Genomic DNA, 23589 nt, shown 5'->3' with positions numbered 1-23589 from the left:
AGCCCAACGAAGCCAAGGTTTAACGGCTTCCCAGGATTTCCAGATGCTCTTTATAACGAAAGAGCCCTGTATGACCACTGGTTCACGCATAGTGAGAAGGGTCTGAAAACCAATCCCCTTCCATGCCGGTCTGTTAGCAGGGAAGCCTGAAGAGATGCAATGCCTGACAAGAATTTTTCAAGCTTCATCTCCAGAAATAGCTTTGATAATCCATTTAGCACAGAGGGCAAGGCCCTGCTTTCGAGTGGAAAGGAGGCCGAGACCCCCAGATTCCCTTGGGAGACAACAGAAATCCCAAGCAACTCTGTGAAAACCATGATGGTCAAATCCAGAGGCCCAAAGAAAATCTTTGAGCAAATGTTCTAATTTGAGATAATGATAATGAAAATGATCACATATATTTGAAAATTATCACATATATTATTAAACAAACATTTTTGAAAATGATAATGAACGCTACAAAATTTTGTAGCATCAATCTCCTGGATTATTTTGAGTGGTAACTCTGATTATGAGACGAGGATTTTTCGCAGGCTAAGTTCCCTCTGCTGTTCATTTCTCTGTCGCCTAGCAGCGGAATAATATCACCCACTCGCGGCTCAAATTCATTTTGATAGTTAGGGCATTGAAAGAAGACATCACCTTTCTGTTCAAAACATACCCACTGATTTTACGGCTGATAGAAGCCTATCTTGTAAAGTGATAGATACAGATCACTAATTTTTTTGTTATATAATCTCTTTAAAACAAACCCGATGAATTTTATGAGATTCCAGTTACAATGGGTATTGAAAAAATCATATATGGTCTACTGTTGATTTCTTGTTCCTTTTATGCCACGGCAGAGAATGGTGGAGAATTTAGTAGAAAAGCTTTTCCATTAAATTTTATATTCGGAGTCGGTTCGTCTGCCTACCAGGTATTGAGCTTCCACTTCACTGGACACGATTATTACTTTTAGGGTTTGTCTGATATAGTGAAAATAAATAAATTGTAACACTTTTTAATAGATTGTTTTTCATTCCTTTAAGCGGGGGTTAGGATTGAACTATTAACTGATAAAATAACAATGATGTTTAGTATGAGGGGGGTTATGCTGAAGATGGGAAGGGCCTCAGCAATTGGGATGTGTTTGTCCATGTCCCTGGTAAGAAATTATACTTTTGTAGTTTTCTTCACATTTAGAATGCTTGAAATGGAAGTAACATTAACATTTAAGAATTTGGTGTCTGGTATGCCAATAACCTAAAAAGGGGAGTTTTGCCTTAATATTGCAGGGAAAATTGCAGATAGAAAGAATGGTGACATTGCCGTGGATGAATATCACCGCTATAAAGTACAAGCACAAACCATTCCTTTATTTAGTTCTTCAAGTTGATTTGTAAGCAGAGAAATGAATGTTGGTCTTCAACTTTTAAATATCCAGTACTATACGTAAAGGTCCTTAACAATATCATCCATTTTACAGAGTTTTTATATGCCATTTTAAACTAAGCCTACCCTTTGAGGCACTGGCCAGCCATTGGGATCTGTCAGATAGCCGGTGGTCTACAATTAGCTTGATGGGAATTGTTTGTTAAATTTTACAGGAAGATGTGGAAATAATGTGGAAAATGGGAGTGGAGATGTACAGGTTCTCCATTGCTTGGTCTCGTATTTTTCCTAGTAAGTAAATTAATAATGCATTCCCTTAAACAAATTGTCTGAAGGAGAACTATAATGGGGATGGTACCGATGATATCTTCTGTTATTGGTATCAAGATTAGAAATAAGCTTCGAAGATTTTGTGAGCCGTCATTTCAAGATTTTAAAAAAGTAAAATTTTTGGAGCAGGATCAGAAAAGGAATTACATCAAACCTGCAGAAGATATAATTAATTGCTTTTTATCATTGTTTAAGTTAGCTGAACTTGTCTATACGCAGAAGGTGATGGAAAAATCAATCCTCTTGGAGTCAAATACTACAATAATCTGATCAATGAGCTTCTCAGCAAAGGCATTCATCTTTCCACTTTCTCTTGCTTTCAAGCCCTTACTTGGCCTTGCTATTTATGGTGTAGAAGAGGACTTCCCAAGGGTTTCGATCTTATCTGTGACAGGGATCCAGCCATTTGTGACACTTTGTCACTACGACATTCCGCAGGCCTTGGAAGACCAATATGGGAGTTGGTTAAATCCACGCTTTATGTAATATCCCTTTCTATTGCTCTGTTTCACTTTTGTCTAGTGCGATGGCTTTTAGCTCCATTACAATGAGAAGAGATTTGAGACCTTTTTGGCTTCTGCAGAGATGATTTCGCACATTATTCAGAAACCTGTTTCAGAATGTTTGGTGACAGAGTAAAGTACTGGACCACTTTTAATGAGCCCAATGTCTTCATTTTCAAGGAGTATGATACAGGGGACTATCCTCCAAACAGGTGCTCGCATCCATTTGGGAGTTGCAGTGCAGGAAACTCTTCAACAGAGCCTTACATTGCCATGCACAATGTGCTGCGTGCCCATGCTGCTGCTGTGGATATCTACAGAAGAGAATATCAGGTACCGTGCAATTAGAAATGTGCATTATGTAGGATATGCAGGTAGGAAACCTGCAGAAAAGGTTTTCTTGATGGCCTAAATGTCATTTACAGTATTTCTGGTGCCACTTCAATCAAATCCATATCTATAAGATATATGGAAACCATCAAATTTTTTTTTTTTGGGGGGTTCTCATCTCCTAAAACACCTGTAACCATGGTAACATGGAGATGCATCCCTCCCCCTTTTGTCCCATGTCTCGGAGACGGGACGCACATGAGATTTGGGGACTTCGTCCCTTGTTTTCAACGGTGCCACCAGATTCCATCACCTCCATCGAGGATGGGGGGACATCCTAGTGTTGACTATTTGCTGATTTGACTATTAATGTTCAATGTTCAAGTATTTACTCTTTTACATCTTTATATCTTATATTGCGATACATCTTTTCATAACTAGCATTTTAAGTACCATATGCATATTATATGCAACCCCCTTGCCCCCGCCACTATCCCCATCTGTCCCCAAATTAAGGCCCCTCTGTCCCCTGTTCTGAAAACTTGTCCCTTCGTTCTGCCACCCTCCCATCCCCGGGCGGTGTAACTATGCTTGTAACCCATCTAGCCAATTGTTTAGCCATTTTATGTTTCATTTATTTAATACAAAATTCTATGGGCAATGCTTATTCACATTTAGACATCTTCAAATTTACTCATCTTGCATAGCAAGAGTAATCATTGATTAGTATTTTTCAAGGTTGCATGGGTACTCGTACCCACACCCCCAGTACTCGTACCCACGTACCCAAGTACCGGGTACACATATCTCATGTACCGGGTACTCGATGGAGAGCATCATAGCTAAGGACTTTGATTAAGATTCTGATTTTTTTTTTGGTTTTTTATTTCTGTATTAGCTGCTTGTATATCAAACTTAATTCAATACTAAATCAGTCTGAAACTTTGATACTCATTAACAGTAAACTTTATCACTGTTCAAGTCATAAGTTTATCATTTGCAATATGTCATTGTCATATGATTTAGGATCTTCTTGTTCATGTTTAAAGTCTGCCTTCTTTGTTATGCATCTAAGCATTTATCATGTATTATTATTTCAAACATATAGCAAATCTGAAACTGAAAACAATACATTACATTTTAAAACTTTATCACTGTTCTTGTTTTGAAAAACCATTGTCATGACTCATAATTTCAGATTTTTTATAAATATAAAAGTATAATTTTTAAATAAGTTTGACATACCCAAGTACCTCTGTCCCTTATATGAAAAATACTTTAAACATTAAACATTCAGCAATAACATATATATATATATATATATATATATATATAAAAATTGACTTATGGCTCATATTTTCAAATTTCTTGTTTTGAATGCTCAATGTCATGACTCATGACATATATTTTGATTTTTATATTTTCTATAAAATATTAATTATATAGAAAAAATTAGACATACACACGTACCCGTGCAACCTTGGTATTTTTCCATTCACCTGCAAGATTATGCAAAGATAATTGATGCAACATAGAACATATCTTTTTATGTTTGATATCTTCTCTTACATAGGTACATGATCATTAAATAGATCTTCAAATTTTCTCTTTTTACAAAGCAAGAGTAATCATTAATCAGTATTTAGGGATTTATCTGGAAGATTCTGAAAAGATAACTATGCAAGTTGCAACATTTGAACATGTTTTATGTCGATAATCTCTCTTAAACGAGTTCATGTTACTAAAATCTGGTTTTCTTAGCATTTTTTGAAAAAAGGGGTTATGCCTCTCATTTCCAATCTTCTGATAAAGTAAATTCTTCAACTTGTATCATTTTTCTTTTACAGGATTACCTTCAATAAAACTACCCTTGCAAACCTAATTTTGTCCAATTTGTATAAACCGAGGAATTAAAGAGTTTACATTCTGTCATTGCAACTAATTTATTAAGGAACAGTGCAGACTCATCAAGGAGGGTTCATTGGAATTGTTATCTCAGCTGCATGGTTTGAACCGCTAAGAAACATTCCACAAGACCTTGAAGCTGCTGAAAGAATTATTACATTTCATAATGGATGGTACCTAATGCTACCTATGTGACTTGATAGAATTTTTTTACCATAAATTGTATTCTGGGTTGCATGCATATAGAGTTAAGTTGATGCCTTTTGCAGGTGTTTGGATCCATTAGCATTTGGAGAATATCCAGCCATTATGCGTAAGCTGGTGGGCAAACGACTGCCTCTTATCACAGAGGACTTACACAAGCAACTGCGGGGCTCATTTGATTTCATTGGTCTAAATTACTACGGCTCAAGCTATGCCATCGATGCTTCGGAACTTATAAATTCACCCAATCGTGATTTCTATCAGGATACTTTGACCAATGCCACCAGTTATAACCTAAGAGCCTGATTATAGTTTTTGGTTTCTTGATTTAAACTAGCATAAGACTACTAATTCTTGCCTTCAACTCTAATTACAGATGTGAAAAATGGCATCCCTATTGGTCCACAGGTTTGTGTATGATCAATTTCTAATTTATCTCTCTGCAACTGTGTATGATGCCGTTAAAATTGATATAACATGAATGACTGAGAATTTGCAATTTAGCAGATGTACCCACCAGATATGTATGGTGTGCCTTTCGGAATTGAGAAGATAGTGGATTATATCAAGACCCGTTATTCCAACCCTCCTATATTCATAACAGAAAATGGTACAGTAAATAGTAATGTTTGTTAAAACTAGAACTCTAGCTCTTTCCTTTTGTTAATTAGCCATGTAATGCTCAAACTTAACTTGCCAGTTCTGTTTTCTTCCTGGCAGGCTTCGGTGACCAAAGGAATGACAACCTCACTTTCATGCAAATGCTGAATGATACATTTCGAGTAGATTACATTGAAGACACACTCAAGCACTTAGCAAAAGCAGTGAGGTTTGTAATCTATTCTCCTGAAACCTTTTGCTCAAGCTATAAGGAAATGGTTATCTAATTGCTTTTAGGGGAATGTTTATCGAGTTTCTAGGATGTATCAATGCATAAGTTACTTTCATACATCATAATTTATGCATTCTTTATCATAACTGATATCATTGAAATGTTGTGATATTGTTATTAGGATTTAATCATGTAGTTTTTAAATTGAATTCATTGATCTATGTTTTATGAGTAGTGGCATACACAAACCTATCTTTCATGAGAATGAATGCAACACTTTGAATCTAGGTGATGCTCAAAGAGGTGAAACACCTCCAGCTTGAGCTTGCTTAACTACTGAGTTTCCTCTATGGTTAAACCCACTCTACTCACACAACCCCATTTACAAAATCTTCAGCAAGTGTTTCGTCTTATGAACCATTCATTAGAAAGCTCTTTAAACTCATCAATTGATAAGAAGAAAAATATTCTGCGTCAAATTAAATTGTAATAATGCTATAAAAAATAATGTAGTTTTTTTTAATCAAATTCATTGATCTATGTTTGATCATAAAATGTTACTCAACCATTTTATACTTGGTTCGAATGTGAATAAAATGTCTTCAGGAAAGGAGCTGACGTGCGTGGATACCTTGTTTGGTCACTGCTAGATAATTTTGAATGGATTTATGGATACACTTCCAAATTTGGTATGTACCATGTGAATTACACAAATGGGCTGCAACGATATCCAAAGTTCTCTGCACATTGGTATGGAGAATTTTTGAAAGGAAAAAGCACTCTGCGCAAAGAGGAAGTTTCAAGAGAGTTTATGGGAAGTTACGCTGGTAAAGCTATCTCTACCATAGCAAAAGTATAAGGACTGAAAAGAAAAAGCATTAGAAACATACAGTTTTCATATCTCGCTATGCCTCAAATAACAGGGCTATGTTTGGTATTGCTCTACCTCAGATAATGCACTTCGCGGGTTCCAAGAAGTAACTTCATATAGGTTTTCAAAGGGTAGGGCTATATTTAGTATACGCTAATAAATTTCAGTGCGTGTTTGTTGAGATGATGGATTAAGGTACGTTTCAAATTTTCATCAACATCTGCTCTGTATCCATTATATCAATCATGTCAACTACTTTAGACGGAGTAGTATCTTACTGTTCCATATTTATGGTAACATCAATACTTTCATCACTTGTAGTTTGCATGGTAGCCATGGGACTGGTAATGAGTATAATGGATTGATCCTTGTTATACTCAATTCTAGGTATCATTTTTATTAGCGACCAAAGGAAGGTCTTCCCATCAAGTTATTTGAGTAATTATCAGAATTAACCCCTCTTTGTTTCATAAATCCAACCTAAGCAAGGCTGTAAAGTAGCTAAGTTTCTAGTATTAAATTTTCTTTCTAAACAAATTTAATAGAATACAATAGAAAGTAATAGAATTGATTTTCGAGTTATTATTTATTTTGCAATAATAATAGTTTATAGAATAATTTCTCACGAATCAAAAGTATTTTTTAACAAATAAGTGATTGAAACTTTAAGATGATTAAAACATTAAATGCCACTTCAAAAATAACATTTCTCACTTCATTAGTCTCCTATTTAGATTTATGTATTTTTGGATTCAAAATTTTCAATAAATTTGAATTTGATTATATATTAGATTTGTTTGTAGTTGAAGTATTCAACACTAACTTATTAATTAAAGTTAGTTGATATTTTTATTTCTTATATTCCATTATCTTACATCTCTTAGTTTATAGCTCTTTAATGTATATTGGACACAATTTTTTGATGTGTTGTCATGTTAGATTATTCTAACTTTACAATAATTAAAAAATTTACTAATATAATACAGATTACTTAATTTTTAGTGATTTCTTTCAATTGTATTTACTAGCTTATATATATACTTATATATAATATGTTGAGAGTAATCCTTTTTGAGGTGCCTTGTAATTCTAACAAAAGAAAAACTTAGGATTTGATGAAAATAGGTGTCTCGATTTATGTAACTAGACATAAGCTAGTAGCAGTCTTGCACACCATGGAAGACATTTTTGAAGAAATCTGGTTGATAATAATTTTTTAATTTTTAATTTAAAAAAAAAACTTTGTCATGGATATGGTTTCAGTTAGACTTAGGGTTTGGATTGCAATTATTAGTTCTATTTTTGTATGGTTAGCATCAAATTGTTCTTTTACTTATTTAAAAAAAATTGTATGTGTAGTGCTTTTATTGCATAATTTAAACACATGATTGGTTTTCTTCATTTTAGTATAATGCTAGTAATTTATTTAACCTTGAATTATGTAACCATTAATTTATATTTAATATACATAACCGAGTTTCTAAAATAGAATTATTGCCCCCTCTTGCCCCCTTCCTCCTCCCCTCTCCTATAAATTCCTAATCCATCTAAACATACCCTCTAATCACCCCCCCTCCCTTCTATCTCGCTCCCCTCCCTCACCTCACCATCATATCCCTCTACCTACCCATTGAAAACATCTCTCTCTCTCTCTCTCTCCCTCTCCCCCATCCCTTCTTTCTCTATATATATGCCCCCTAATCTCTCTCTCTCTCTCTCTCTCTCTCTCTCTCTCTCTCTCTGCATGCACGCACACACACACACAAACGTCCAATGATTACACTCTCATTATCTCCCCTCTCCTTTTTCTCTCTCAATGTTAATTAAACATGAATTGTAATATATAATGTATTAGATAAATAATAGGCAAGAGTCTACAACACATTGGTAAATTGCGAGCCTCTCATCGAGGAGGTCTTGGGTTTGAATCTTCTTGAGATTAACACATAATAATAACTAATCTTAACAAGGATAATAAATAATTTAGGCTTTGACCGATTCTCTATCAAAAAAAATAAAAATAGATAAATAATGATTTATGTTTAATTAGATTTAGGGTCATAATTCAATTTGGGTTTCAACTTTATTTAGTATTAGTGTAAGTCTCAATTTTGTTGAATAAGTTATAATTTATTTAGGGTAATATTGTGATTTAAAACATGAACATTTATTATCGTTAGAAACATTAATTAAGTGTGAAGTTGTGATTTGAAACATTAATTTAAAAAAATACTATAATTATATTTTAAAATCAATTAAAATAATTATATATAGTAGATTATAAATTAACATTTTCAAAATTGTTTATTTAATTTTTCCCTAAAAGTGATTGTTCATGGTATTCATAATGCTGGCAAAGAACTCACACAGTATATGTATATATACCAACAAAGAATTCATAAAACATTATTAATAATAGAAAGCAATAAATATTTTATAGTAAATTTTAAAATAAAGCAATTAAAAACATCTATTTTTTAAAATATATTTTTGTAATTAAGTTATGTAGGAAATATTTTATAGAATTTTCTAAAATAAGATATTTATAAATATCAATTTTGTTACAATATTCTATTCAAAAATATTACAAGCTATTTTTTTAATATTCTCGTCAATAAGATATTTCTAATTGCTTTAAAATAAAATAAAACTAGTAGTTTGAAGCTTTTGTGCTTGTAATGGTGAGTTAATAAGTGTTTATTAATATTTTTCAAAATTATAATTTAATGTACATAAATTAAATTAAACTTAATTTTTAATTTAAGTAAATAAATTTTTAGTATAATAAATAAATATTATTTATTTATTTAATTTATCATTTTCTAATAAATTATCATCAAATAGGTAATATTTAATATTTCGAGTAACATCTATAAGGAAATATAGTTAAAAAAAAAAAAAATAGTGAACTACTCTATCTTATGATCGAAAAATGCAAACTTCACTGCTTTAAGAACGGAAAATGTGAATGATCTAAAGGCTATGAAACCCAAGACTAAGGAAGGTGATCTCATGAAGCATAACTTATCCTGCGAATCCTAAATTCATCTCATGAAAGTCAAACTCGAATGGTCATATCACTAAGTAATCTCCAACCAGTCTACCATTGTTTATGGCAAGACACTTAGAAACTCAAATCAAGGAAGGCAAATACCCCCATAAGAAAGTGCTTCCAATCATTTGGCAAAGGCCAAACAACTAACATATTTTTCATACCATGCTCAAATAGTTTTTCAGCCCTAGCCAATCTCCATGAAATCAGAGGGAAAGAAATAGCCAAAGCTTAAATAACTAGGGATTTTATGGTTAAAGGCCTTAAGATAAAGATTTGGAACAAACAATGAATCCAAGGGAAAGCCAACTCACACATAGACATCGGCAATAAAATCCATGCCCACAAAGCGCTAGAATCTTGGGAAGTAGATTGCATGGAGAAGAAAAAAATCACTTCACCAATACACAATACGCTCAACAAGGAAAAGGTAAAGAGATATCCTTTCAAACCAAACCTAAGCCACTAGAAACTCTTAAAAACCCTAGCCCTAGTAAGCACCTACCTAAATTTCATTTTGCAACCAATAGTATACCTATTAGATCTGGTAATCCTTTGATCAAAATGCTCAACAATCCTAAAAGGAGAACAAGAACAACCTTGAAAATAAAAAAGTAGGGATCTATGTTCTGCATCATGGGAAAAATAGTGCTTTAGTACCCCATCTTATTAGGTTAGATGTCAATGTACAACAATCTATTTTCACCCCTAGCTTGGAATCCCCCAATTTAGATACCAAACTCAAAGAAGAAAGAGTTATAAATCTAGACAATAGTTTAGTAGAACAAAATAGAGAATCATATCATTTGAGATACAAACATTTCAATTCAAAAGATGTCCAAATTATCAGTAACATATTTAGTGAGAACAAATGGATGACCATGTAAAGATCTAGGATTGTATGCTTATTGGAATGACCCCAAATTTAAATTCCTCCATATGGTAAGATGATGCAGAGATAAACTCAACGGAAGCAAAAACAAAGGAACCAACACCAGAAAGAGATAGATAATAATAATATTCTTCTAATTGATTCATCAAATGAACAATATATACACTTGCTCTCCTACAGATTTCTTATCCCTGTAACTTCGTATCCAAAAACTTTTTTTCTAAACTTAAACCTAAAAACTCTATTTACACTTGATAGGATGGTCTACAGAACATTCTAGATTATTACAAAATAGGAAAACCAACCCAAAGAGATCTCTTGCCAAAATGGCATACAAAATGTTCTAGATCTTGCCAAAACGGCTTACAGAATGTTCTAGATCATTACAGAATAGGAAAATCAACCCCAAAATGGTCTGGGCACATCCCAAGAAAAGATCTTTATGTGGGTGCTCCTGCACCATACACTCGGGGACAATAGAATCCAAGTCCCTTGGATTGTCCTTCCTCTTTCTTGTCTTCCAATTCCTTGGTATTGGAAACCTATATCTGATTGTAATCTTATTAATGGCTCTAGAATCAATGCACAACATCTAGGTTCCTTCCTTCTTGGGTGCCAAAACAATAGGTACAACACATGGGCTGAAGCTTTTTGCAATCAAGCTAGAATTGAGTAACTCCTTTACTTGTCTAGCAATCTCCTCGTTTTGTTGAGGTGTCATCTTGTATGCAGCCTTATTGGGTAAAGTAGCTCCGAGAATGAAATCAATACAATGACTAATGTCTCATATAGGTGGTAAAGACTTTTGCATACCTTCTAAAATCAAACCTTCATACTTATCCAAAAGTTCTTTCACTTCGTTAGGAATTGCCTTCTTTGTTTTAGCCTCCTTTCTATCATTTCCAACAAGTTCTTGTGGTTGTGGGTTAGGCATCAAAAGAAAACAAGGCTTAGGTTCATCCTTCATGTCCTGTAAGAATTCATTTTTATCAACCATCATAATTTTGGCTTCCCTCTCTTTATTTTCTTCCACTTCTTCATGATCAACAAATGGAATCAATCTAATCACCTTTCCATCCTTCTTAATGGTGAATATATTGAGTTTTCCATCATATTGTGCCTGCAAATCATACTACTATGGCCTACCAAATAATAGGTGGCATGCATCCATGTCAACTATATCACATAAAATTTTGTCCTTATACTTTCCAATTTGAAAATCAACCCATGCTTGCTCATTTACAAGAGTTTGTTGATGCTTTGTTAGCCATGAAACCTTATAAGGAAAAGGATAAGGTATTCTCTTAAGTTTTAACTTCTAAACCATCACAAGAGAAACTAAATTCTCAGTAGATCCTGAGTCAATAATGACTTTACATACCTTACCTCCAGATTTGCAAGCAATCTAAAGATAGTTTTCCTTTGTGGTGGTTCCATGGCAGTAGGCACTTTCAAAAGTGTTATTTTCATCATTAAACTTTCTCCTCTTTCAAGTACACTATCTGAGTCAACTATCTCCTTCTCTTGGTATTCATCATCTTGTACCAAATGTGTTCTTCTTTCACCTTGTGAACTTGAACTAGATCTATCCAGACACCTAGATGCATAATGTCCCTCCTTATTGCAATTGAAATAAATGATCAAACTTTCCCTTCTACTACCAAATTGACCTCTTGAATTTCCTCTTCTACCTCTGAAATTACCTTTGAAATTTCCTTCGCTTTGACTAGTTTCTTGCTTTATCTCCTTATGATCTTTATGGTTTTGTCCTCTTCCTTGGAAATTTCCTCTTCCCTTTTGATTTCTTCCTCTTCCTTTGCTATTTTGTTCGTGTCTTCTTTTCAATTTTGCTTCCACCTTCAATGCTAGTTGATAACATTTCTATACTGTACTAGGACACAATAAATTAAGCTCTTCAATGCTCAACCTCAATCCATTGAGATATCTAACAACTTTTACACTTTCATATTCACTCTGCTTTGCCCTTGGGCTTAATTTTTGGAATTCTTCAGTATAGGCTGTGACATCTAGCTCCTTTTGTCTTAAACTTTTTCTCCTTTGATGAAGTTGGATTTCATAATCCTCAGGTAAGTATGTTTATCTCACCTTGGCACACATCCTTTCTCATGAAGTTATCATGTTCTTACCTTCTTTGAACCTTTCTCCTTGAATGAAATTCCACCAAGTGAGGGCTGGTCCTTTCAACTTTGACTTGGCAATTTTTACCTTGTCCTTTTCTGCTATATTTTTACATTCAAAATGGTTGTTCAAGGCTTCTATCCAATCTACAACAACATCAACATCCATCTTTCCTAAGAAGATGGGCAGGTCACCTTTGGCATCCTTCTTGCCAACTCTCTCAAGGGCTTCTATGAAGTATCTCTGGTCTACAGGTAAGTTAACCACCTCCTGCTCAAGGGTATCCTCTTCTTCCTCTTGCTCTAAGGAAACCTTTGCTCTCTTTTCCATCCGACCCTTCAACTTTTCAAATTCATCCAATAACCACTTATTGGTTTTCTCATGTTCTTACATCTTCTTTGTCAGTTCAACATTGGTGACCATGTTTGATGTTTTAGCTTCTAACTCTGATCTAGACATAAAACCCAATTGCCTCAGGAGCTTTCCCCAAGCTCTAATACCAAAAATGATGCAGAGGTAAACTCAATGGAAGCAAAAACAAAGGAACCAACACTAGAAAGGGATAGATAATAATAATATTCTTCTAATTGATTCATCAAATGAACAATATATACACTTGCTCTCCTACAGATTTCTTCTCCCCATAACTTCATATCCAAAAACTTTTTCTTTCTAAACCTAAACTTAAAAACTCTATTATACTTGCTAAAATGGTCTATAAAACATTCTAGATTATTACAAAATAGGAAAACCGACCCAAAGAGATCTCTTGCCAAAACAACTTACAAAATGTTCTAGATCTTACCAAAATAGCTTACAGAATGTTCTAGATCATTACAAAATAGGAAAACCGACCCCACAATGGTCTGGGCACATCCCAAGAAAAGATCTTTATGTGGGTGCTCCTACACCATAAGATGGCTTCAGGACTTCTGCAGGGAACATGTAAGTATCTCTACCTTTTTGAAACGTCTAATTTACTTGCACTACCATAAAAACTTATATTGGTAATGAATTTTTTTGACATCTTATTGTTTTTTATAAAGGCAATCCATTGAAATTTCTAAAATGGGAACCTAACTTTAATGAACAAATGGTGGACAAACACTCCTCTCCTATTTAGCTAGTATGCAAAACCCTCCCTCCTGAACTCAACCAAATTCAAATCCTTAATAAAATTAGAAATGATCTAGGAAATCTTATAGGTATTGATTCATATTTTAGCAAATCTAGCAACATTAAGTTCCCCCTCAACCTTGAAATAGGTAAAAAGGAATTCTCCACAAAAAAGATAATAACTAACAGATCTATATATAGATTATCCTTCTTAAAGTATGAAAGGAAAATCAAAGATATCATAAACATAGACTCAAATAGAACACTTTATTGTATCCACAAAACTTCAAAACTTAAAGATATGTTTTGGACAATTCATTTTAAAGAAAATGACCAAGTTCAAAGGAAACCCATAGAAATTCCTGAAGCATATGACAATTATAATGGAGTCAACAAAAACTTGGGGAACATTGAAGAAACTATTGAGCATGGAGAATTCAAAAACTCAGAAATGGTTAACACTACCACATCTCAATCTAATTACCAATAGAATATTAGAGAAGAAGATCATGAGAACTTAAAAGGAGAAGATCAAGGTATTGGCTTAAATAGATACATTCATCAAAAGTTAACCAAATTGGAATAGTGCATATAATGCCAAAAAGATAACCTTTTCTTTGAGGAAATAAGTAGCAACATTAAATCACATAAAAGGTTGACTCATGATTTTTTTTTGATACAAAATGATATGCACGATCAAATAATCTTGGGGGAGCAAACACATGAGGAATTTCATAGAAACCCTACCCAAGCACATACAATAGAAAAGGAAAATGAGCAAGAAATTGAAAAGACAGAAATAAGAGAGATAGAGAGGTCACATCTGGATAAAAAATTAGAATAGAAATAAAGGAAGGAAACAAGGAAGCTACTTCAACTCATAAAGGAAATAATCTAGGACTAAGATCTCCAGTCTGCACCAAAAAGAAGATTTGTAGGAATCAAGAGATTTCAATCAAAGAAAATCCCATAGAAAGTCAATTCATAAAAAATATAAATACTAAGATCTAGACAAGGACAAAGAACCACAAGAACACCAGCAAGAAAGTGAATGAGTAGGAGACAGGGACCAAGAAGGTACAAACAAAACAAAGACACAAAACTTATTTTAGGAAGGGAAAAATGGGACAGATGGTATGAATGGACAAAACCTAGATCAAGGGAAGATGTCAAATATATTTTCTGAACTAAATAATAGACAAGTTGATAGAGAAATAGCATAATCAAGCCAACAAACAATTATCCAAGCTCAGACAACTATTATTCCTTCAACATCATCTAATCATTAAGGGAATATCACTACTAGGAAATCACACAAATTTTGGAAAATCCCCTTGTTGGCCTAGTTTTTTACCATTTAATTATTTTTTCATATTACAATGAAAATTCGGCTGCTTATTCAAAATTAGGGTAATGTGTTTCAAGATTTGTTTTCCCTAAATAAAATACCCTTAATTTCATGTTACCCTAATTTTTTTTTTGTGCTCAATGTTTTCAAAGGTAGGGTTTCATTTGTTAGAATTGAAAAATTCCCAAGAAAGTTTTTAGAGCCTTAAATACCTTAGAAAGCCTTATTTTATATTAATTTTCATGTAAGGTCTTGTAATTTCTTTTTCCTAACAATTTTTGCCATAGCTACCTTTTTCTAACCATAGCTTCTAATCGCGAGTCAACTTCGCTTAGTTTTCTTTAACCTCCCATAGTTTAAGTGACAACTGTTGATCATCTGAAGATCAATGAGCATCGCTTTTCTGCAGTTTGAACCTGCTCAAACTTTAAAGAATGTGGGAATGTGCCTGTGTGACATGTAGCACATGTGATGTCATTTCCTTTATAGGTCGCAAATGGATAGACTTATCAGAGCATCTCAAAGTTGTCAAACTATTGTTAGGACACATTAGAAATTCCAAGCTATTTCATTAGATGAATTTGGTAACTGGGACTATCTTAAAAGGATTTGTTGAATCGTTGATCTTCTGAAGATCGATTGTGAGTGCTTTCCGACAATATGAAGATGAGTGAAATTTAAAGAATGTGGGGAATTGCCTAGATGACACGTGTAATTGCTGAGGTCACTTCTCTTGTGGGTTGCCAAGTTGGAAAGGTGTCAGAATAGTTGAAAAAGTGTCAGAACACTTGGTAGGTTACCTAAATTTCATTGGATAAGGTTGATAATTGTTTTCAAATAAAGTGAATCTTGTGGAACCGTTGATCATTTGAAGATCGACGATGGGTGCTTTCCTGATTTATAAAGATGCATGAGTTTTAGAGAAATCAGGGAAGCGACTTCATGACACATAGAAAGTCAACTAGTTTTTGACCTAGGTTAGCAGATACATTTGATATAAAAATGTAGGAATAGGGCATGGTTCTGTGTGGCGCCAAATAAGAATGAGTGAATAATTTGATTCGCACATGCAGTCTTTGAGTAAGGATCATATTTTTTAGTTGAGCAAGGATATGGTGGAAAATCATATAAAATCAAATTCTAAATGAACACCAAAGAAAAAGTAAATATCTCAAAGGCAATTGTAGAGGCAGTTGAGAATTTCATGATCATGAGAAGATGAAGAGAAAGAGAATTAAATTAAAGACTCCTACTTATCTGATATTTTCCAATAAAGTAGTTTTTCTCATCACTACGAGGAGATATTTTGCAAAATAGTTATTTGGTTGTGATGAGATTTGATTCTTAGCCACCAAGAAAGAAGAGATACATTTCAACAACAGTAGTAGGAAGAGTTTCAAGTGGACACATGGCATCATCAAATCTGATCCGAAAAATTTTCTTGTCTATATATTCTCTCCTCCTCTCATTTGCAAGGGTCCAAATTTTAGAAATTTTCTTGCTATTGAGAGACCGATAAAAGGGTTCTAATCTTTACTACTATGCTCAAAAGGATGACTCCAATTTTATTGCTGTGATACTACCAACTCTCAGCATAGTTCTTTGCTATGAACAATAGCACTATAGTTCCCTTGAAGAAAATAGTTTATACAACCATTTTTTGTGTACATTCTAAGTTTTGGCATACATTTGATGTATTGGTTTCAAGGAGATTAATAAAGAGTTTCATTTTCTTAGTTTCATTCTGATTCTGATCTTCGTCCTCTATTATCTATAGTGTTTTGTGTTTAATAACAAAGAGCTTAAACTCATTTGCAAACCCTTAAGGTTGTATGTCTAGATAGGTTTGCTACTGGAACAAAGAGCCATGTAAATGCTTATTTACCTTAACAAGGTTGCAAGTTTCACCTAGAGGATATTACATTAAGTATGAGACTTTAGATGAAGATTGATGTCTATTTACAAGGTGAATGGATAGATCAAATATCTGAATACATGAGTATATCTTAGGTATCCATGTGTATTTTTTGACTTAGCTTATGCCCAATGGATAAGGGACTACTTAGCTAGGAGATTGCATGTGTTTGATGTTACATACTTGGGTCATGCTGATTTTCAACATCATTAATCAAAATATTTTCTCTTTCATGTTGAAGAGCTTAAAAGTGTTGCCCTCACTCATCTTGTGGATTTCATAGAATTTGCAATTTGCTACTGCACATCTTTGTAATTGCATGAGTATAGGAGATATAAGGACTTAATTTGCTTTGTTTAGATTTAGTATATGCTTTGAATACTAGTACCATATGAAGAATCTATAGGTCCGCCCACCTAGTTTTAGTAGGGTCTAAAGTAGAAGAAGGGTCTAGCCTTATATTTGGCCCAGTGTCTAAAAGGATATGTTGTAGATGATAAGTAGTTGCCCCTAGATGTATTATGTTCTCATTGGGGTAATTTGAAACCGTAACATTTCAAAACACCAACACCCCTCAAATGGGAAAAACCCATTCAAGAAGATAGATAGAATTCCAAGTGCAAAAACCAATGGCAACCCAGAAAGAAATAAGGGATCTCTTATTCCAAAAGAGGTAGAGACATTTATGAACATGAATATGGCAACAAGCCCAATAGATAAATAAATCAATAAAGAAAAAGGGGAAAAAAGAGTGAATGAGATAGAGGAAATACATTCATGGGAAGAATTTAGGGTTTTAGATGATATGGAACAGAGTAGAGAGAGAAAAAAGAAAAAAAGCACAGAGTTCCAAAATGAATTAGAAAAGGATATAGAAAATGAAGAAACGGATATAGGGGATCAAATATTGCAAGAGCTAGAAAAGGATGAAGAGGCCATAGAAGATGACATGATATCCTCCAACATCAATAATGCTAGTGATCACATAGATAATTTGGGCATTTCAGTCAACCAAGATGGTATTGAGGCTCTGAGATGTAGAAAACAAAAAATGAAGCAAGGAAGAAAGACCCTCATTAAATTAAGATCAACCATCTGAAAAGAAAAGAACCTAAATAAGATTACCGACATTTTGAATGTAGGGAAGGGGAAGTTTCTTCCCTTTAAGCAGTAAAGATAACAACATGGAATGGTACGGGACTAAACACCCCTAGCAAGAAGCACATATTAAAGTGCGACTTATCCTTGTTTGATTTTGAAGTAATATTAATTCAAGAAGCCAAACTAAACAAAGAAGAAAAGAAATTAAACAATGAAAGAAATTTGGTAATTGAAAGATAGAACTAATAGAATCTAATGGAGTGTTAAGAGGAATTGGTATCAAATGGAATCCATGGAAAATAAACTTTACCAAATCAATAGCCAATAATAATTGGATGGGGGGGTGAGAGTTAAAAGCTTCAAAAATAATATTCAATTGACCTTCATTAATGTATGGCAGATCACAAACAATAACACAGGTCATAGAATATTTCAGAGAGTGGTTTGAAAGGAATAGTCTAATGGATGTCCCACCAAGAAATGACATATATATTTGGAACAATAGAAGAGTAGGCTTTTGTCACATTGCATAAAGGCTAGACCGATTCATTTTCAAAGGGGATCTAAGATCTTTGAATGCAACATCCCACTCAGCAATATTGCCAAACACCATATCAAGACACTTTCCAGTTAGAATAAAATTTGAAGAAGCATAAAAATTGACTAGAAACCTGTTGAAATGTGAAAATTTCATTTTTGGATAACATTTTTACGAGAAAAATCAAAAAATGGTGGCAAGAGAGTTCTTTTGAAGGGTCCAAATTGTACTACTTTGTGTCCAAATTAAAATTGCTTAAGAAAAACATACTCAAATGGAATAAAGAATATTTCAATAATATATTTAAAGAAAACTTAGACAATTAAGAAGAAATAAATAAACTTAAAGAAGGATTGGATAATGAAAAATATACAAAAGAAAAGAAATTATTAGCTAAATAGGAAAATATACTGGCCAAGGAAGAAATTTTTTTCCATAACACCACTATTAGTAACAAATTTATTAATAAAATTACTATAAGAAAAAAAAAAGGAAATTTGGAAAAAGAACAAACAAAAATATCTAAGGTACTCGTAGATTATTATAAGAATATCCTAAACAACTATAAAAGCTCCAATCTGAGTACACATAAAAACATGGTAAGTGCAATTTTGAAACTAATTACAACTGAGGATAAAAAATTACTAAGCAGACCCTTAACAATGGAGAAAATTTTTTAAAAACTTTTTTTAGCCTTAATCTAGATAAATCTCTTGGTCTGGATGGCTTCCAAGGCATCTTTTTCCAAAAGTGTTGGGATATACTAGGCTTTGACCTTTGGAAACCTATAGAAGCATCAAGAAACACATGAGTACTTCTAACTAAAATTAATCATACCTTTCTAACATTAATTCTGAAAAAAAACTACCCATGAAGAACCTAGGTACTTTTGATCATTTGCACTTTTCAACACAATATATAAAATATTATCAAAAGCACCAGCTATTAGACTAAATTTTTTTCCCAAAACTTATATCAAAAGAGAAAACATGTTTTGTTCTAGATAAATCTATCCTAGATGGGATTATTATTATCCAGGAAATAATTCACTCATCACAAAACAATAAGGAAATATGCATACTCATGAAATTAGATATACAAAAAATATATGATAAGGTAGAGTGGCAGTTCTTGTGCAAGACATTAGAAGCTTTCGACTTCTCTTGATAATGGATAAACCTTATCTTCACCTGCATTGCTACTCCTAAAATTTATCTTCTCATAAATAGCTCCCTGAAAGGATTCTTTAGCATATCTAGAGGAATTAGACAAGGAGATCCTATCTCACCTTTTCGGTTCATCATTATGGCTAAAGCTTTCAGCGAAGCAATTAAAAGGTACAAGAAGTAAATTAAAGGAATAATTGTAACTAAAAACATCCCCAATGTAATGCATCAACAATTCATATACAAAAGGCTTGAGGAGAAAAAATGATTTGGATGGCAGAGCACTAGAGGACAGGAACCCAGAGAGGGTTTACAATGAACAATAGGAATTCTGAGTGGTTGGGGAGGTCTGGAAAGGGCTAGGAACCGTTCAGGAGAAATGAAGGAAGGTTTTATTAGGGGAATAGGAATGGGAAATGACAAAATGGGACTGGAAACTTTAGGGAAAATTTTTAGTGGAAAAAAGTGAGACAATAATGGGGACAAATGGAAAAATGGTAAAGCAAGACATAATGAAAGTGGCTAGAGAACACATCCGATGCAAAGATTTACATTGGTGAATCTAGGCAGGAAATTGGTTTTTGAAATTATAGAAAAAAAATTGAGAAAACCACAAGCAGTTGAAAACTAGGAGAAGCAAATGGGTGAGGATCAGTAGTGGACTCGATGCACGGTGGAAAAAGTGGTGCTAAATAGTATTTTGGTAAAAGGGAGAAGTGACTTCTTGGAGAAAAATGCTTTATTTCTAAAATGGGGAGGGCCAAAGTTTGCAATAGAGAAGATCAAAATGTGGTGTGATGAGAAATGGGGGGAAATGAAAGATTTTAAAACCCTTGAAAATGGTTTTTGTATAGTGACAGTCAATATAGCACAAGATAGGGATTGGATCTTGAATAGTGGTCCTTTTTTTTTTTTTTTTTACTCTTTTAATGTGCCGGGTAAAATTTTTAACGTGACCGGTAGCGTTGGCGCGACACACCCACCGGTAGCACGGGGATGGGGGAGACTAGAACCCATGACCAACCCCCTGCAACAGGGAAGATTTAGCCAACCGAGCTAGGGCCCCTGCCCAATAATGGTCCTTATTTTATGGATGAATATGAGTTTTATTTAAAGAAATGGACCATAGATTTTGATCCAACAAAGGAGGTAATAAAGGAATTCCCTATATGAATAGGGCTGAAAAATTTGCCTCAAGAATATTGGCAGGAGTAGTGTTATAGAGTGATTGGAAACAAATCAGGAACATTTATAAAGGCAGTAGAAATGGTGGACAAAGAAACTTTGTAAATGTTCCCAAGAATATGCATAATGTGGAATGACTTCCATCCAATCCTGGAAATGATTGAAATCTTTATTGATGGGGTTGTGTGGAGACAATAGGTGTCTATGGAGGAAGAGTTAAAGGTTTGTGAGTTCTGTTTATGTGAGGAACATGACTCTGAAAAATGCAAACAAGAAGGATGTAATAAAGAAAAAGAAGAGGAAAGGCTACTCCATAAGGTGACAGAGATAGCTAGGATAAATGAATTTGAGAAAGATAAGAGTGAAAAATGGTGGAAAAGGGAAAATACAAAAATAAAGAATGTTATGATAGCAAAAAATAGAGCAAACAACTGTCAACAAAGAGGATAGAGAGAAAGTGAGTTTATGGAAGAGGGCCAAGCTTTAGTTGATGTGGAAATTGGGGAAGGAGTCATAAACTTATAGCATAATAAACAAAAGGGAGATACAAACAAGCAATGGATGAAAGGATCAAAGACTTTTGAAATAGGGATGAGCTCAGGGACAAGGAAAGAGTGAGAGGAAAGGATAACAGTAAAAAATGTAGAAGAAACATAAATAAGGGTTAGCAATGAAGGAGAGAGAACTCATGAACTTCAAGGGGATGATTGCTAGTTAGAATTAGTGTCGGAAAGACCAGAAGAAGCACATAGAGAATGGAAGGATAATGAAGAGTATATTACTGGGAAAGATGGAGATATGGAGGGGGGAACTGAGGATGATTTTAAGGATATTGAAATTCTCCCAATCAGAAACCTAAAAGGAAAAGTAGGGGAATCAAGTTTGGAGGAGAGTCTAAATGGGGAGGAAGTTGGTAGTGAGGCAAAAGAGGATGAAGATTTTTTTGGGATGGAGAAAAATATGATCCTTAAAGAAAATATAACCATTGAGAAATCTAAAAGTAACATAAATAAGGTAACGATTGGGGAGAGTCAAAAAAGGTGTAGAAGAACAATCAATACATTGATTCAAATAACAAGAAATGCCAGAGGTCAAAGTAAGCTAAAAAGGGGAAGCGGTAAGAACCCCTCTCAAAAAGGATGAAGATCCTCTCATGGAATGGAAGGGGCAGTAATGCCCCTGACAAAATTTGCTTGATCAGGAGAGGTCTAGATCAAGCAAAATCAGATATAGTGTTCATGCAAGAAACTAATGTAAAGAAGAATAATGTGGAGGGAATGAGAAGAAAGTTATGTAGATGGTGAAGTGTATGGGTAGATGTTGAGGAAGCTTGTGGAGGGTTATGTGCCTTTTGTAACAAGGAGATAATAAAGAGAATTGTAATGTAGTCTTAAAGGAATTGGCAATGGTTGAAGGTCTCATCATAACAATTGGGATATGATTTCAATTTCCTTAATGTATATGGCCCAACTCAAAGAAGAGAGAAAAGAGAATTGTGGAAAACATTTATAGAATTGTTGGAAATCTTACAAGATGAAATCACCATATTAGGGGGGGATTTCAATGCTATAGTATACCCAAAAGAAAAAAAAGGAGGCAAGGGCTAGAGGTCTACCTCATAGGAGGACTTCTCAACCTTTGTTATGGATAATGGACTTATCAATATTCCCTTCAAACATGGGGATTTTACATGGAACAATAGGAGGCAAGGGTTTGTGAATATTGCTGAAAAAATGGATAGGTTCCTCTTAAGGGGGGGATTGGACTAAAGTTGATTGGTCTGTGGATGCTAAGATTTTTCCTATTCATGGGTCTGACCACTTCCCTATTAGTCTAATATTATAGGAGGAACTCACCCCAAATCGATGCCCTTCCAAATTTGAAGCTATGTGGTTGAGGGTGGATGGCTTCAAGGAAATGGTTGAAAATTGGTGGTGGGAAGCACCAAAGAGGGAAGGAAACATGGCTTTTAAAATCTTTAAGAAGCTTTATTATATAAAAGGAAAATTGAAGGTGTGGAATAGAGAAGCTTTTCAAAACATCTTTAAAAGAAAAGAAGACTTGGAAGCATAATTTAAAATCTTGAATGATAAAATAATTTAGAAAGGAATGAATGAGGATGATTTTAAGAATGAAAAGAGGCTAAAAAAAGAGTATGATGAGACCCTACTAAGAGAAGAAGTGTTTTGGAGGCAAAAATCTAGGAAAACTTGGCTAGTTGAAAGAAGGGGATCGGAGCACAAAGTTTTTCCATAATTCAGTGAAAATAAGAAGAGCCCGCAATAAAATCTTTTCAATTAAGAATGGAGAAGGTGTGGTGATAAATGACCCAATCATGATAAAGAATGTTGCAGTTGATTTCTTCAAGGATAGAGGTAGAATTGAGGTTGGGGGGAGGATTTAGATGAGGAGGTTCTGGAATGCATTCCGAAATGCATTACAAATGAGAAAAATGCAAGGTTAAATATTGTAGTATCTAAAGAGCAAGTGAAAAAAGCACTATGGGGCTTGGGGAAAGACAAGAGTCCAAGGCTTGATGGATTCATAGGAAGTTTTTTTAGACTCATCTGGGAATTTATAGAAGATGAAATTTGAGAGATGGTGGAGGAGTCAAGAAGAGGTGGGTTTTTTCTAAAAGATTTAAATAACACTTTTAGCCCTTGTTCCAAAAAAGGAGGATTGTAACTCCTTTTAGGATTAGACCTATCTCTTTATGTAGTATTGTGTATAAAATCATATCAAAGGTAGTGGCTAATAGGCTAAAAGAGGTACTAAATGATGTGATTTT

The 23589-nt window shown here is 33.9% G+C and overlaps 1 protein-coding gene across 2 annotated transcripts; it reads left to right on the top strand.

The window, feature by feature from the left end:
- Positions 1-448: 448 nt before the first annotated feature.
- On the top strand, positions 449-6730 carry LOC149540898 (coniferin beta-glucosidase-like). 2 transcript variants are annotated; one of them, XM_089801961.1, is made up of 13 exons: positions 449-919; positions 1081-1147; positions 1278-1336; positions 1590-1665; positions 1924-1995; positions 2099-2186; positions 2288-2540; positions 4500-4615; positions 4712-4932; positions 5023-5054; positions 5154-5256; positions 5367-5475; positions 6085-6730. In XM_089801961.1, the coding sequence occupies exons 1-13, from the start codon at positions 782-784 to the stop codon at positions 6335-6337; spliced, it is 1587 nt and encodes a 528-aa protein (XP_089658087.1). In that variant the 5' UTR covers positions 449-781; the 3' UTR covers positions 6338-6730. The 2 variants fall into 2 exon arrangements, with proteins under 2 accessions (XP_089658087.1, XP_089658086.1); XM_089801960.1 differs by having other exon boundaries at positions 5151-5256.
- Positions 6731-23589: the final 16859 nt, after the last annotated feature.

Source organism: Cupressus sempervirens, chromosome 9, assembly GCF_028749045.1.
Source record: "Cupressus sempervirens isolate cs-2001-9-10 chromosome 9, ASM2874904v1, whole genome shotgun sequence".
NCBI classification, from domain to species: domain Eukaryota; kingdom Viridiplantae; phylum Streptophyta; class Pinopsida; order Cupressales; family Cupressaceae; genus Cupressus; species Cupressus sempervirens.
This window is presented reverse-complemented; position numbering and strand designations above follow the sequence as displayed.

What these genes read in the sequence shown, in the direction of transcription:
- LOC149540898 (XM_089801960.1), top strand. Translation starts at nt 782, where the DNA reads ATGGGTATTGAAAAAATCATATATGGTCTACTGTTGATTTCTTGTTCC. An exon ending in TATATTCATAACAGAAAATG is followed by an intron (nt 5,257 to 5,366) that starts GTACAGTAAATA and finishes TCTTCCTGGCAG; the next exon opens with GCTTCGGTGACCAAAGGAAT. An exon ending in CACTTAGCAAAAGCAGTGAG is followed by an intron (nt 5,476 to 6,084) that starts GTTTGTAATCTA and finishes AAATGTCTTCAG; the next exon opens with GAAAGGAGCTGACGTGCGTG.